Here is a 16,144-nt window from a genome sequence, read left to right as displayed (position 1 = left end):
GGTCGCATTCTTTTTTATGACTGAATAACATTCCTACATATATGTGTATAATCACATTTTTCCCTTCTTTCTTTTTCTTTCTTCTTTTTCTTTTTCTTTCTTTCCTTCTTCCTTCCTTTCTTCTTTCTTTCATTTGTTATTTCCATATCTTGGTTATTGTAAATAATGTTACAATGAGTGTGAGGGTGCATGTATCTTTTTGAGTTAGGGTTTCATTTTCTTCAGATAGACACCCAGAAGTAGAATTGCTAGATCATATGATAGTTCTATTTTTAATTTTTAAAAGAACCTCCATAATGGTTGCACCAATTTAAATTCTAACAGTGCACAAGGTTTCCCTTTTTTCCACATCCTCACCAACACTTGTTCTTTTCTTTTTGATAATAACCATCCTAACAAGTGTGAGATAATATCGCACAGTTGTTTTTGATTTGCATTTCCCTCATGATTAGTGATGTTGAGTACCATTTCATATAGCTGTTGGCCATCTGTATGTATTCATTGGAAAAATATCTATCCAGACCTTCTGCCCATTTTTTGAACAGATCGTTTCTCTGTGATTGAATTGTATTAGTTGTTTATATATTTTGGGTATTAATCCCTTATCAGATACATGATTTGCATGTTATTTTCTCCTATTCAGTAGGTGGCTTTTTCATTTTGTTGGTGGTTTCCTTTGCTGTGCAGAATCTTTTTAGTTTGATGCAGTCCCGCTTGTTTATTTTTGCTTCAGTTGCCTCAGGGATCTATGTTCTTAAGCACTGTTATGAGGTCTCTCCTCCAGGACAGAAACCCAGAATGAAGAGACTATGCAATCTATCAAACTGGAAGGGTAAAGTGGAGTAAGGTTAAAGCGAGATCTCAGGTTAAGTGTATTGCATGTTCTCTCCTTTCTTGGTTTACTGCTTTTTTTGGGTAGAGTTTCCTGAGAAAAGATGCATAAGATGTAAATTTTTGAGACCTTGTGTATCTGAAAATATCTTTATTCTTCCCTCACAGTTACTTAACAGTTTATTTGGGTATGAAGTTCTACTTTGGAAAATCCCCTTAGAATTTTGAAGGTACTGCTTCTCTTTCTTTTGGTTTCTCATATTGCTCTTGAAAAATCTGCCATTTTGATTCTTAATCTTTTGGGTTTAAATTTGCTTTTTACCTTCTGGAAGTCTTGAGATGTCCCTCTGTCCTCATTTTTTAAAATTTTATAGTGATGTGTCTTGGAGTATTTCATTGTCTTCTTTTGTGTTGAGCACTTGTTGGATCTTAATTGTTCCTATGACGATCACTCATTTATTTCTCTTCTCTCTTTTTGGAAGCCCTGTTTCAGATACTAGACCCCATGGACTGTTTCTTTAATTTTCTTATGTTATCTTTTCCATTTCATTTTGTTTTGTTCTACTTTCTGGAAAAATTTCCAAGCATTCTCTTTCAAACATTACCTTGAGTTTTTCATTTCCACCATTATTAATTCAACTTCTAAAAGCACTTTTTAATTTTCTGACTATATCTAATGTGTAACATCATGGTATTCTTTCATGGATGTAATATTTTATCTCTTTGAAGATATTAATAGTGTTTTAAGTTTCCTTTTAAGGTTTTTTTTTTTTTGAGAAATTTTATTTATTTTTTAATGTTCATTCACTTTTGAGAGACAGAGACAGAGACAGAACTCAAGCAGGGGAGAGGCAGAGAGAGAGGGGGACACAGGATCCGAAGCAGGTTCCAGGCTCTGAGCTGTCAGCACAGAGGGCTTGAATTTACGAACTGTAAGATCATGACCTGAGCGGAAGTCAGACACTCAATGGACTGAGCCACCCACGCGCCCCTCCTTTTACGTTTAAAGTTTCCTTCTGCCTGCACAATCTCTGTTTTTTCAAAGTTATGTTTTGTATGAGAGGATTTACTTATAAATCTGGTGACCGTTTGCTATTTATGTATATGTGTTTTATATCTATGTATATTTACCTACTAAATGTATGCATATTAGAGTGGGGCACACTGAAAAGCTAATAGGAAGCTCTAAAAGGACATGTGGGGCTTCTTGACTGGTCTACAATGTGTAGGGTGATTTGCCTGGGCTGTTTCTTTTTCTTTTTTAGAAAAATTTTTTAAGTTTTTATTTATTTTTGAGAGAGAGAGAGGGAGAGACTGAGTGTGAGCAGGGGAGGGGCAGAGAGAGAGACACAGAATCTGAAGCAGGCTACAGGCTCTGAGCTGTCAGCACAGAGCCCGACACAGGGCTTGAATCCACGAACTGTGAGATCATGACCTGAGCCAAAGTTGGAAGCTTAACTGACTGAGCCACCCAGGCACCCCATGCCTGGGCTGTTTCTTAGGGCATCTCCCATGTTAGTGTTTTTTCTTCTGTCTTGTTGTGCTGATCAGGTTCCCCAGGAAGAAACTTCTCTCTGGAGAATTCAAGCCTGGCTGCCAGGGAAGGAGGGTGTGAGTTTCATCATTCAGTTTCATCATTTACACGTTGTCATTCTTTCATATAATAGAACCCCTGATCTCATTTGTACCCATTGTCCCATAGTCATATTCTCTCAAGAGAATAAACTTTCCATCTTCTGGGGGGAGATCTATGTTTCTTGGCTCTGGAAAGGAGTCTTAAGTGCATGTTTTTAGTGCTTTATAAATTAATGTTCAACCAAATGTTTTCATCTCCTTCCCCAACAGAAGACACTGAGGACTTCTAAGACTTTGAGGACTTATTTGGTGTATATCAGGTTGCCTTTTGCTTTTCCCACTGTCAATTTAGGATTCAGCCCTCTTGGATTCACAAAAGAATTTATCACCTCTCTATCTCTTTCCTGCTCACAAAATTTTATTGCCGTTGCCTCCTACTCTATTATCTTCATTCGTGTCAGTTTTTGCTTCTTCCAAAAGTTCCTTTTCTGTTATATTATTAGGATTTCTGAAAGGAGAGGAAGTAAATACCTGTGTTCAAACTGTCACCTTAAACTGGAAGTCAAAAACCCTGTTAACCTGTCCTCATATACATACTCTTGCCGCCCCCTAATCCATTCTCCATACCTCAGCTGGAGTAACCTTTGAAATGCAAGTCTATCACCTCTCTGCTTAAAATAATTTTTTTTTTTCCAGTGGGAAGCTCAACCTCTTGAGCATGAACCACAACTCCCAGCAGGGTCTGACTTGTTCCCACATCCTTTCATTGTCCCGTGCACTCCTGTGCACTCTGCCCACATTGGTCTTCTTTCAATTCTCTGAATGCTAAGCCTGTGCACCTCTCTGCCTGAACTATTGCTCTTTCCTTGCCCTCCCTGGAAATTTCCATTTACTTTGTTAACTCTACCTTTCCTTCCAGCTCATCTGTCACTTCTTTTTTTTTTTTTTTAAAGTTTATTTAATTATTTTGAGTGGGTGGGGGAGGGCAGACAGAGAGAAAAACAGAGAAGAATCCCAAGCAGACTCCATGCTGTCAGTGCAGAGCCCCAAGTGGGGCTCAATCCTATGAACTCGTGAGACCAAGACCTGAGCTGAAATCAAGAGTCAGATGCTTAGCCAACTGAGCCACCCAAGCATCTCTCATCTGTCATTTAAGGAACTCCCCCTGCCTTTTGTGATCAGGCCAGGCCTGTGATTCTCACAGCATCATGTATTTCCCTTTTATAGCTCTTGTCCCTATTGTAAATTTACATTTACTTGAGTAATTCTTCTACTAGGTTTCCTGCCCTCTCCTAGACTACAAGAATTATGAAAGCAAGGACCATGTCCATTTTTGTTCACCCTGTCTCCTTAGTACCTGGAGTTGTGCATAACACATTGTCATTTAATATACATTTGTTGCAATGGAAAAGATTAAAACTTGCTTCACTCCCTCATTCTCTAGTTTATTGTCATCTTCCAAACTCTAAGGGGATCTCAATGCTGTGTCCTCTCATTTCATCCCCGAGAAGGGGGCAGAGGACCAACATAGGTTGAGCCTGGAGTAGGCTCTAACCATAGTCTAAGAGACAGATTTTTTAGTGTCCACAAAATCTTCTTTCTACTTTGCTTGATGTTGATCAATCAAAGTACCATGTACCAATAACCAGTCTCAGGGGAGGACTCCAAAAATTTCTGCCCATTGCATCTTCGTTTTAGAGTCATTAGGGGAAATACAATGCAGTCAAACATTGGACAGACAATAGTTTATTTACATAGAGAAGAGACAGAGCAGGATCAGCTTCAATAGTGGTGTCAGTCCCCCATGGCCAGTGGGTCTCTCTTGGCCACTGACACAAGGCAACTGGTCTTTGTGCCACACCCCTCTCATGATGCAGTGGAAACAACCTGGCCTCTCTCTAGGACAGGATAACAGTGGGTCGACCAAGTGATGTTTAATGTACATACTTTAAACAGAGCAAGAGTACTTAGCCCAAAACAAGGCCTATCCCACATAAGGTGATAGGTCAGGTTTAGTCTGTGTGAGCTCTTTAACTCTTGGCAAGGAGGTGTTGCAGACTCAAGGCCCATTCTTATGCAGCTGAGTGGGGTCTGAAAGACTGCATGAAGGAGACTCCCTCTTCCAACACAAAGTCTTATAGACTCTTTCCTTCTTCCTCCGTTCGCCCTTTTCTTCTTTCTTTCACTTTCTCCTTATATTCTGTGTTTGGAAGTTCTCTTTAGTTTATTAGGTCTTCTTGCTTCTTTCTTTTATGTACCCAGTACTAAATGGAACCAAGAGAAATGAGGCCTAAGCAGGAGAGGTCATGTTTCATGTGTGGTTCTACCTGTTCACTAAAAGTGGGTTCTATACTGAGATTTGGAGGCCAAAGCTTCAGCAGTAAAACAGATTTTGTCCACCACCTTTCCTGCATGACTCCTTTGTTAACCTATAACATAAATAACATTCAGGATCTCAGTCTCCTCCATCTTTCTACCATGGCGATAAGACTCCCATTTACTCTGTCACACACAGTTGAGCAAGCTCCTTTATTTAATCAGTAGTGTCCAAACAGGGCTCCAATAATCCCTAGGGGTTTTCTGAGGACCACCTCAGGGGAAAATTGGAAAAGAGCATTCAGGTCACCACAGCAACAGGTAAGATTTCATGTTATATGCTTTTCTTGGTGCTTTACTATGTATTATATATAATATACAATGCATGTGTGTGCATGCATGTTTATGGACATGCATGTGTGTTTTACATACACAACACTCCTACTGTCACCTTCACTTGATAGGTGAAGAAATTAAGGCAGAGTGATTCAGTGACTAATGTGATACAGCTAGCAAGTGGCAGAGTTAGGTTTGGAACTATGGTATTCTGATTTCTGAGCCAGCCTTCTTGATTTCCAAGTCATATTGGAGTTTGTTGTGTGTTAGGGACTGTGGTAAGTGCTTTACAAGCACTATATCATTTAGTCCTCAAAAATGGCCCTGAATGGTGAATACTGTTATCTTCACTCTACAAATGGAGAAACCCAAGGATAAGGAATTTGTTCACAGTCATCAAGTGGCAGAGTTGGGATTTAAACTTGGATCTGCCTGATTCAAAAGCCCACAGTTTAATCCCCATGTTCAACCTGTGCTTCTGGTGTAATGGCATGTGCAGTGTCTATTCTGCTACAGTATAGGCTTCCTGAGGAAAGAGAGCTGAGTTGTTCTCCCTCGTCTTTCAGGGGCCTTGGCAAGGTTCTTGGCCCACAGTTTGTGCTCAATAAATGCCAGTTAAATTGAATGGAAGTCAAGGTGTGCAAGATGGATAAAGGACTTTGCAGTTGAGAAGATCAAGGAACTCTTGAGATCAAGTGAGAAAAGACTGTTCTTGTGGGTGTTGAAGAGCTAGGAAGGGCAGCTGAAAGCTGTCTGATACCAAAATCATTCTGGAGGGTAGGGAGTGATGTAGATATAGTAAAAAGCTGGGAGAGGTTGAGTAATTGCCCAGGCAGAGCCACAGAATGCTCATGGCTTGGTGTGGTTACCATATTTTATGGTATAGTCTTGTTCCAGAAACTTACTTTTCTTTCTGTACTCTGAAATGATTAGACATCCATGTTGACATACTAAAGGCTCAAGAAACTATTCTATAACCAGGATACCATGTAATTAAAACTAATTACCTCAACTGGCATTTTCTGGTTTTGATTGTAATTGGTATTGTTATCTGAGTGAGGCAGGAGGCAGACTAGAAAAGACAGGCATACGGTATAGTGTCTTATTTGTGGAGAAAATCTGTGCAAGTAGAAGGGGATGGCTATCCCCAAATAGTAAATGAGGCTGACAATACCTGTTTAAGCCTGTTCAAAAGAGGGAGTTTGATCTAAGCATACTTGTTCAGATTAGCCTTATAGAAAATGCTCATTAAATGATAGCTATTATTTTTGTTAACATAGATGAGAATGCTTCCTAGGTACCCTTTAACTGAGAACCACTTTTTGAGATTAGGTACCTTCTCATGTTCTATTTCCACATGTAGCGAACAACTCTTTGAGTATTTGACTTCATATAGAGAGCATATACAGGCCAGGAAAAGTGCTGGTCAGCCAGAGGTGATCTCAGGTTCACTCTACTAGTGTTTCTTCTTGTGACTTAATATTGGCAATATTGACATTCTGGAGTGTTGGTTCTGTGTTTGTTTAAAGGGAGCCTGCCTCACAGGCCAGAATCCTCTTCCTGTGGCCTCTGGGAGCAAATGAGCAGGGTTCAATTCCTGGATTGAATTCCTGGATTGGATTCAATTCCTTCACTATCTCTGTAGTTTTGAGCAAGCTATGCAATCCTTTATGCATTAGTTTTCCTTATCTGTAATATAGGAAACATAATAGTACCTACTTCTAAAAATAGTTGTAAAAATATAATGAGATAATGCACAGGGCTTGTCACGTGGTAAGTAAGCCCTCAATATATTTTAGCTTTTGAGGCCAGGTTTCCCTAGGACCAAACCCAGGACTGTAGGGAATAATCAAGGCAAATGCTATCTACTCAATAAGCCTAGCTTTCCAAAGTGCCCTCTTTTGGCATGGATGGCCTGGGTAACCCTGACACTTGAAACAAGTCACTAATACTTACCTAGTCTAAGGTTTTATATATATTAACTCATTTAGTATTTATGGCAACCCCATGGGGGTAGATATTATTTTATCCCCATTTTACAGATGAGGAAACTGAGGCATAGAGAGGCTAAATAACTTGCCCGAGTAAATGGTGGCTCTCATTCCAGGAACCACCTTTTATTCACTTGATAGACTACCTCTTATAATCATATCAGAAGGATTGAAAACTCATTTTTTCATCTCCATTTTAAAGATGTAGTATCTGGGGCGCCTGGGTGGCGCAGTCGGTTGAGCGTCTGACTTCAGCCAGGTCACGATCTCGCGGTCCGTGAGTTCGAGCCCCGCGTCGGGCTCTGGGCTGATGGCTCGGAGCCTGGAGCCTGTTTCCGATTCTGTGTCTCCCTCTCTCTCTGCCCCTCCCCCGTTCATGCTCTGTCTCTCTCTGTCCCAGAAATAAATAAACGTTGAAAAAAAAAAAAAGATGTAGTATCTGCTTTCTTAGTGAGCTTTGACTCCAACCATAAATGCATCATGTAGTTATAAAACTGGTGGGCTGCTTTGTTATTTGTAAATAATAAAATAAAATCAAACACAAGGCTGTTCACCAGATATTACATAGCTGGCATCACAGAACATGCCTGTAATTGTTCTTTTCACTTACCGTTTGTTCAGGATTGGTCTATCTGTTCTCATGTTTCAAAAAACTAGGAAGCAGGAACAACAAACGTAAAAAGGCACTTCAAAAAGTTATTAATGTCTATAAAATTGAATAGGCATGCATTTATTAAACCCACTGGGTGTTGGTCATCTAAGGCAGTAAAACTAACATTTCTGTGCCTTTTTAAAGCTTATGAAAGAGCCGTATAGAAGATGCTTACAACACATGATAACTGCAGCGGTGAAAAGACAAATCGCCAACTGGTCTCTGCTTTTGCATCTCCTTAATTCCTGTAAACCACAGACGTTTCCCCAACGTACCTCAGCAGTTATTATTGAAGCTTCTCCTTACTGCAATGATATGGCCTCGAACTTTGTCTAGGAATCTCTCCCTTCTCTGGTGGAGGCGCCCGGATTGGCTGGAATCTGAACATGCGCAGAAGCTCAGCAAACCCTAGGCGGGCCGTTGTGCTCGCGGGCACCGCCTCCCTTCCCCTGACAAGGGGAAGCGGGTGAGCACAAGACGCGTGCGCAAACGTGGCCGGGGCGCCGGGGTGGTGGGTTACGCCTGGAGAGCGCATGGGCAGACAAACTGTACGTCCGTTTGTCCGGAGCGGAGGGGAGAGTGGGCGCCATCTTCTTCTAGGCTCACTGAGGGCTTCACCTGTGCCGGGCAGGCTGCTGCGACGAGGAGTGCCCCCCGCCCCCGGTCTTGTGTGTCCGACTCGGCAGCAGTGGTGTGTGTTTACTGCCAAGTGCGAAGCAGTTACCCTTGGGGCGTCGGGGGTGGGGAGGGGTTGGCGACGGGGACGGAAGAACGGGGAAAGGCGGGGCCGGCGGCCGCGCCAGGAGCTAGCGTAGCTTCTGCCGTTAGGGCACCCTCCTTCCTTGCTAAACACCGACTCTCCCGTCAGCCTCCATGTGGTGTTGTGTGTGCGCTTCCCAGTTTTCCTGAGAGTGAAGATCTCGAAGGATTTCATAGGTATTTTTTTTCTTTGCTATGTCATCGTAGTCAGTGGTGGCAGAAAAGCGCTGAAGGCCCGGCTCATTAGGCGTGAGAGTGGCCAAAGTGTTTGAGTTAGGTATGGGGCAGTTCACCCTGTGGCGAGTTAGGGTGGAATGTTTGCCCTTGGGACGGCGTAACGGAAAGGCACGGAGGTTGGGCGGTCCAGGTTAATTTGAAGGCTGATTTTGGCTGAAGGTCTGGCGACAGCATCGGATCCCACGTAGCAACTTTGGCCTGGCGCAAAAGAAGGAAGCTCTAACCCTTGGGAGTCTGGACAAAGGCTTTGGGCTATAGAAGCGATTCCTTCGGATGATCCCCATTTGAGGATGATGGATGTTATGGGAAATCCTGTGCCCTGTGGATTCGTCTTCATTTACAGTTCCTATTAACGACTATGGCTCTGTCGTCATGCCTTTGGTTTTTATTTTAACCGTCTACATTATAAAAGGATAAAAGGCAGATCTTCATAAAGAATAATTGTGGACCGGGCTAGATTATTTTCTGCAAGGGAAACTCATGCATTTAGAATTTCATCATAACTTTGGGTTTTAAGGAATAGTCATTTCCCCCCACCGTATCTGGAGAATGACTTGTTACTCTCTAGTTAAAATCAGATGGATCTGAGATAATACCTATTTAAATTTAGTCTCGTTTCCCTATCAGGCTTGATTAGAAGATGCACATTTCGTATTGTTTAGTAATGGTGATCAAGTGTGATGAATCCTGGATAAAATCAAAATTACTTAAAATGAACTTCTTAATTTCAAGCTTTTCAGGACTCACTTCATCTTTTCATAGGTTAGAAGTTCTAACATCACTGTCTTTAAATCAACACAGTCGCAAAAATACTTCTGTTACATTCATAAGTAGAAACAATTCTAAGTGCAGTGTACTTTAGGGTATTTTGTGTGTTTCTATTTTTGTGTTATGTTCTAAGAGTAGAATTTCTGGTGAATTTGCTTAAGGAAATGACCTATGGGAACCATAGGAAAAGTGCTCATTTTGAGAACTGGTCTCTTACAGATGGCCTCCTAGGTGTGTCATTGTTGAGGGATAAAATGGTACAGTTACCCTACCAGCTAAAAGGGAAAAAAGTTAATTGTTAGTTATATGTGGCAAATTAGACAAAATATTTTATCTTGTCTGCTTGGATTGGAATTCATGAGATTTGTACTCCTGGAACTATTTAGTTCAAATATTGTTTTTAAGCTGAGGATAAACGAGAAATTTTTTGAATTTGACATGTTATTCCTTGAAACGTCCCTACGTAGCTTGTAGATATATTTGTGTTCTCAGGGCATATCCCTTTTTAAGTTTTTTAAAAAGTTGAGGATAGACAAAATGGCATGTATCTTACTTGCTCTGGAGCTAAGTTAATTTGTATAGGAAGGAATCTTGGAACTTTAATGTGGACAACTAGTACAGAAGCCATTTATATAGTTTTTTAAACGTTGGTGTGGATATTGGTTTGTTGAAGGAACCAGGTTTGTACTCATTTTTATTTTTGGTACTGTGGATTTTTCATAAACGATTTTTTTAGGGCAGTTTTTTTAGGTTTACAGCAATATTGAGCAGAAGATGCAGAGATTTCCTATATACCCCCTGCCCGCGCCCATGTACTTTGTAAATATTTTAATAGTATTAATAGTCAATATTTTAAGTATCAATTTGGCATTGATAATTCAGATGTAGAATATGGCCAGTAATTTCTTGATACCTTGTTAGTTGAGCTTGTAGTTTAAAAAGTAATCAGTGGACCCTTTCCAAAGGAAAATAAGCCTTGCAGACCTCAAAGAATATGTCTTCCAACCACACTTTGTGGAAGAGTGGTACTTAAGTGTAAGTACTGAATTAAAGCAACATTTCTTTGCACATTAAAAACATAAATGTATAATTATTAATTTAGCAACTCTTATTTGATAAGATTACATTAAATGTTGTAACTTTGAGTATCTCTGAAAATATTAGATATAAATTGCCTTTAGGAAATAAGATTTCTCAGCAGTTAATACTGATAATCCCTAAACATTCTAAATAAATGTGTTTTTATTTTCTTTATTGTCATTTGGGTTTTCTCACTGCAGGACAGCTTAAAATGGAATAAACTTGTTAGCATAATAAGATTCTTATTTGAACATTTTCTGTTTGGCTTAGGATGAATTTAGTAGTAATTGTTTTAGGAGTTTAAGATAAGGATTAGTAGCAGAGATTTTTTATTTTATGAGTATTTTAGTGTTTGCCTTAATTATATTAGAATCAGGAAATTTAATTCCATGTTTGGAAGTGTGAGCTATATGTGTATAACTTAAAATTTGTATTCAAATGGGTAGCCATTGGTTTGAATTTATTACTTTAAAAATTGGTTTTTGAATTCAAAACATTAGTATTTTGTTCATTTATTGTATCATTTTGAATGGTTGCCTTATTAGTTTGATTTGGTCTTATATTTTAAAAGGGAGAAAAACTGCAAGAGAGTTGGACATAAGGAGCTAGGTGTTTGGTTTTCTCATGAGTGGAAGTGACAGAAGTTTTTTTGGGAACTTTTGATGTGTTTAAATTGACCTTTTACTTGTAGAACACTTGTCTTTTTTTTTTTTTTAATTTTTTTTTTCAACATTTATTTATTTTTGGGACAGAGAGAGACAGAGCATGAACGGGGGAGGGGCAGAGAGAGAGGGAGACACAGAATCGGAAACAGGCTCCAGGCTCTGAGCCATCAGCCCAGAGCCTGACGCGGGGCTCGAACTCACGGACCGCGAGATCATGACCTGGCTGAAGTCGGACGCTTAACCGACTGCGCCACCAGGCGCCCCCCCTTTTTTTTTTAAGTGGATGTAAAATTTATATAGAGTGAAATGCACAGACTTTAAGGATAGTATTCATTTGATAAGTTTATACTCCCATGTAACCAACACTCTAATCAGAATGTATAACACTTTCATCACCCCTTTGCTCTTGCCACTTCCAATCAAGGAGCTATTTAATTTCCAGAAGATTTTTGTTTTTAAATAATTTGCAGATGTCTGCTTGGAATTTGTACTTCGTTTTTGCTGAAGGATGATTAATTTCCCCTTGGAACAAAGAAGACCATTTTGTAATGTCCATAGTTGTGGTTCCATATATTGCTTCACTTTTAATAGGTAATTCTGAAGGGAATATCCTAATCTGGCGTGTTTAAGATCAATTACAGGGTCCAAGGATTAATTATATTTCATTTTCTTTCCACAGTTAAGTTGCTTTTACAGAATTAACAGGTCTCCAAGAAATTTTAAAAAGGTAAGATATCCAGAGCTTAAGGCTATTCACAGAAGCTTGACAAAAAAATGTAAAGTAGAATAGTACATGTAGGCACACATGGTTTCTGTACTTTACCTTTGGTCAGTGATGCACTAGTGGTAGACAGTTTATTATTATGAGCAGAAATTATATTCTGACCATAGATGGCTTTTCTCATATGTAAAACTTATCATGGTTGGTAACATTCTTTAATCCGCAAAGCTCTCTCACATGTTTCAGCAGAAGATCTGTTTCTAAGTGAGTCTGAAAATAGTTTTCGGTCTTGTTGTGAAGCAGTGCTGGCAGATTTACAAAGAAGATTTGATATTTTTGATGTTCATACTATATAGGATAGGTGATATGAAATATTTCTCCGAAGTAGTTGGTTTATTTGTATGTTTAGATGGGAGAAGGTTTATTCTTTTTCTAAGAAATTAGATACTGTCAATATTTTTTGTGAACTCATACCCTGTTTTCATTTATAAATGCTGAAGAAGGTAGGAACTAAGTAATTATTAAGTTTAGTTTGGGATAAGGTACTTCACAAATAAGACTTGCTATTATGTGTACCTTTTTGTCTGCAGGTCATTATTGCTGTGGTTTGAGCTCAGCATGGCTGTAGTCATCCGTTTACTGGGGCTTCCTTTTATTGCGGGGCCTGTGGATATTCGTCACTTCTTCACGGGATTGACTATTCCTGATGGAGGAGTGCATATAATTGGAGGGGAAGTTGGGGAGGCTTTTATTATTTTTGCAACAGATGAAGATGCAAGACGTGCCATAAGTCGTTCAGGAGGGTTTATCAAGGATTCATCTGTAGAGCTCTTTCTTAGTAGTAAGGCAGAAATGCAGAAGACTATAGAAATGAAAAGAACTGATCGCATAGGAAGAGAGCGACCGGGATCTGGGGCATCAGGGGCTGGCAGCTTATCTAACTTTGTTGAGGCTATTAAAGAAGAAGCAAGTAATTCCGGATATGGCTCTCCAATTAATCAAGATGCTGGGTTTCATACTAATGGTACAGGACATGGTGATTTAAGGCCAAGAAAGACAAGGCCATTGAAGGCAGAGAATCCTTACTTGTTTCTGCGAGGTTTGCCTTACTTAGTAAATGAAGATGATGTACGTGTCTTTTTTTCTGGTTTGTGTGTGGATGGCGTAATTTTCTTAAAACATCACGATGGCCGAAATAATGGTGATGCCATAGTAAAATTTGCTTCATGTATTGATGCTTCAGGAGGTCTTAAATGTCATAGAAGTTTTATGGGTTCAAGATTTATAGAAGTAATGCAAGGCTCAGAACAACAGTGGATTGAGTTTGGTGGTAATGCAATTAAGGAGGTTGACATTCCTATGAGAATTGAAGAACATTCTCCACCAAGAGGAATTAATGATAGACATTTTCGAAAACGATCTCATTCAAAATCTCCCAGAAGAACACGTTCTCGTTCTCCTCTCGGGTTTTATGTTCATTTAAAAAATCTGTCCCTAAGTATTAACAAAAGAGATTTAAGAAATTTCTTTAGAGATACTGATCTGACTAATGAACAGATTAGGTTTTTATATAAAGATGAAAGAAGAACAAGATACGCCTTTGTAATGTTCAAAACTCTGAAAGACTATAACACTGCTCTGGGTTTACATAAGACTGTTTTACAGTATCGTCCTGTTCATATTGATCCTGTTTCTAGAAAACAAATGCTGAAGTTCATTGAATGTTATGAAAAGAAAAGACCAGTGTCCATAGAAAAAGAGAGGCTTGGACATATTTCACAAAAATACTCTCAAGAAGGCTACCCTGGCCAGAAACTGTGTATATATATAAGAAATTTTCCTTTTGATGTTACAAAAGTTGAAGTGCAAAAGTTCTTTGCAGACTTTTCTCTTGCAGAGGATGACATTTACTTACTTTATGATGACAAAGGAGTTGGTCTGGGAGAAGCATTGGTGAAATTCAAATCAGAAGAACAAGCCATGAAAGCCGAACGTTTAAACCGACGGAGATTCTTGGGGACAGAGGTATTGTTAAGACTTATATCTGAGGCACAAATGCAGGAGTTTGATGTAAATTTTTCCTTGATGTCCAGTGAGAGAGTGCAAGACCATTCACAGTCACGTGATAGAGATGACCATTCCCATTCTTTTGACTCCAGCGATCCACCAATATACTCAATTGGTCCTTCTGAAAACTTCAGGCATCAGCAGGAGGACTTGAGGCAACTGGACAATTTCAAGCAAACCCAGGGGGATTTCCGACAGCTTGATAGGAGCCTTCCAGAAGATTTTAGGCGCTCCCCAGAGGACTTCAGGCGCTCCCCAGAAGACTTCAGGCGCCCTCGGGAAGAACACTTCAGGCGGCCTCTTGAGGATTTCAGGCGGCCTCTTGAGGAGGATTTCAGGCGTCCTTGGGAGGAGGACTTCAGATACCCTCGGGAGGAGGACTTCAGGTACCCCAGAGAGGAGGAGTGGAGGCGGGCACCGGAGGAGGATTTCAGGCGGCCTTCCAAGGAGGATTTCAGGCGACCCCTCGAGGAGGACTGGAGGCGGCTCCCGGAGGAAGATTGGAGGAGGCCCCCGGAGGGAGACTTCAGGCGGCCTCTTGAGGAGGATTGGAGGCGACCTCCTGAGGATGACTTTAGACGGCTTCCCCAAGGGGAGTGGAGACGACCACCTGAGGAGGACTTCAGGCGACTTCCCGAGGAGGACTTCAGGCGACCTCCGGAGGAGGATTTCAGGCGTTCTCCCGAGGAGGATTTCAGGCGTTCTCCCGAAGAAGATTTCAGGCGGCCGCCCCAGGAACACTTCAGGCGGCCGGCCCCGGAGCATCTCAGGCGTCCGGCCCCGGAGCACTTCAGGCGGCCGCCCCCGGAGCATTTCAGGCGACCGCCTCAGGAGCACTTCCGCCGGCCACCCCAGGAGCACTTCCGCCGGCCGCCTCAGGAGCATTTCCGGCGGCCACCCCAGGAACATTTAAGGCGCCCCCGAGAGGAGGATTTCAGGCACCCACCGGATGAAGATTTCAGAGGCCCTCCCGATGAAGACTTGAGGCATCCTCCTGATGAGGACTTCAGGAGCCCCCAGGAGGAAGATTTTAGATGCCCTTCTGATGAGGACTTCAGGCGGCTCCCGGAGGAAGACCTCAGGAAACCTCCAGAGGAGGACCCTAGACTTCCTGACAGTTTTAGACCTCTTGGTGAGGAGTTTAGGAGTCCACCCGATGACTTTAGAAGTCATCGTCCTTTTGTGAATTTTGGTCGCCCAGAAGGTGGCAAGTTTGATTTTGGAAAGCGCAGTATGGGAAGTTTTCCTGAGGGGAGATTTATGCCTGACCCAAAATTAAATTGTAGTTCAGGTAGACTAACACCTATTAAGATAATGAATCTTCCATTTAAAGCTAATGTTAACGAAATTCTAGACTTTTTCCATGGTTATAGAATCATACCTGATTCAGTTTCAATACAGTATAATGAGCAAGGGTTACCTACAGGGGAAGCCATTGTTGCTATGATAAACTATAATGAAGCTATGGCTGCTATTAAAGACCTAAGTGATAGGCCGGTTGGCCCACGCAAAGTTAAATTAATGTTGCTCTAGAGAGCATTCCTAAATTCAGAATTACCTCCCCACAGTATTGATGCAGTAAAATGCATTTGTTTTTTTTTAAGTGTTTATTTTTAATTATCTAATGAAAAGAAACATTTTGACTTGTGAATAGAACAAATGTAAATATTAGAATGTGAATCTGGTTTTCTTTTGCTTGCAAATTACCATTCACTTTTTCTAATTTAAAATTATATATGCCCCCTTTTTTGGACAGTTGGGGAGAAAATTCCCTGAGTGCATTAGTTTTTGTTGATGTCATGGGTAAACCTCAAGATTTGTATAAAGTAGACCTGTATTTGGGGAAGATAAGTTTTATATTCACTTTTGTTTCTGGTCTGTAGTCTACATCTTTTACACTGTATAAGGAAATGGTCAGTGACTATTGTTCAGGTTTAGCATTTGCATTGCTAACTGCCTACAGAATTAATGCCCTCTTCTTTGTCTGAGATATTACTGTGTTAAGCCTCCCATTAATTATAAATAGTTCAAAATGGACAGACTGTGAACTTGAAGTTTACTTGTGTAAAAAGCTTAGGAGATTCTTGAAGTTTCCATGTTCATAACTTTGCAAAGTTTTATAAAAATAAAAAAATTTGCAACTGAA

At 40.5% G+C, this 16,144-nt stretch overlaps 1 protein-coding gene and 1 long non-coding RNA gene across 5 annotated transcripts; one reads left to right on the top strand and one right to left on the bottom strand.

Annotated features, from left to right (window-relative positions):
- Nucleotides 1-4,134: 4,134 nt before the first annotated feature.
- On the bottom strand, nucleotides 4,135-8,107 carry LOC122495602. Its single transcript, XR_006300509.1, has 2 exons — nucleotides 7,977-8,107; nucleotides 4,135-4,670 (listed from the first exon to the last, which is right to left on the bottom strand). It is a non-coding gene; the product is annotated as an uncharacterized LOC122495602 (long non-coding RNA).
- Nucleotides 8,108-8,187: 80 nt separating this feature from the next.
- RBM12B (RNA binding motif protein 12B) lies at nucleotides 8,188-16,144 on the top strand. 4 transcript variants are annotated; one of them, XM_043601365.1, is made up of 3 exons: nucleotides 8,188-8,392; nucleotides 11,890-11,937; nucleotides 12,522-16,144. In XM_043601365.1, the coding sequence occupies exon 3, from the start codon at nucleotides 12,550-12,552 to the stop codon at nucleotides 15,529-15,531; it is 2,982 nt and encodes a 993-aa protein (XP_043457300.1). In that variant the 5' UTR covers nucleotides 8,188-8,392; nucleotides 11,890-11,937; nucleotides 12,522-12,549; the 3' UTR covers nucleotides 15,532-16,144. The 4 variants fall into 4 exon arrangements, with proteins under 4 accessions (XP_043457300.1, XP_043457301.1, XP_043457305.1 ...); XM_043601366.1 differs by having other exon boundaries at nucleotides 8,188-8,637; XM_043601370.1 differs by lacking the exon at nucleotides 8,188-8,392 and adding an exon at nucleotides 8,467-10,500.

The sequence above is a fragment of the Prionailurus bengalensis genome, chromosome F2 (assembly GCF_016509475.1).
Source record: "Prionailurus bengalensis isolate Pbe53 chromosome F2, Fcat_Pben_1.1_paternal_pri, whole genome shotgun sequence".
In the NCBI taxonomy this organism is placed as follows: domain Eukaryota; kingdom Metazoa; phylum Chordata; class Mammalia; order Carnivora; family Felidae; genus Prionailurus; species Prionailurus bengalensis.
Note: the sequence above shows the minus strand (reverse complement) of the source record. Positions and strands in the feature narration are given on the sequence as shown.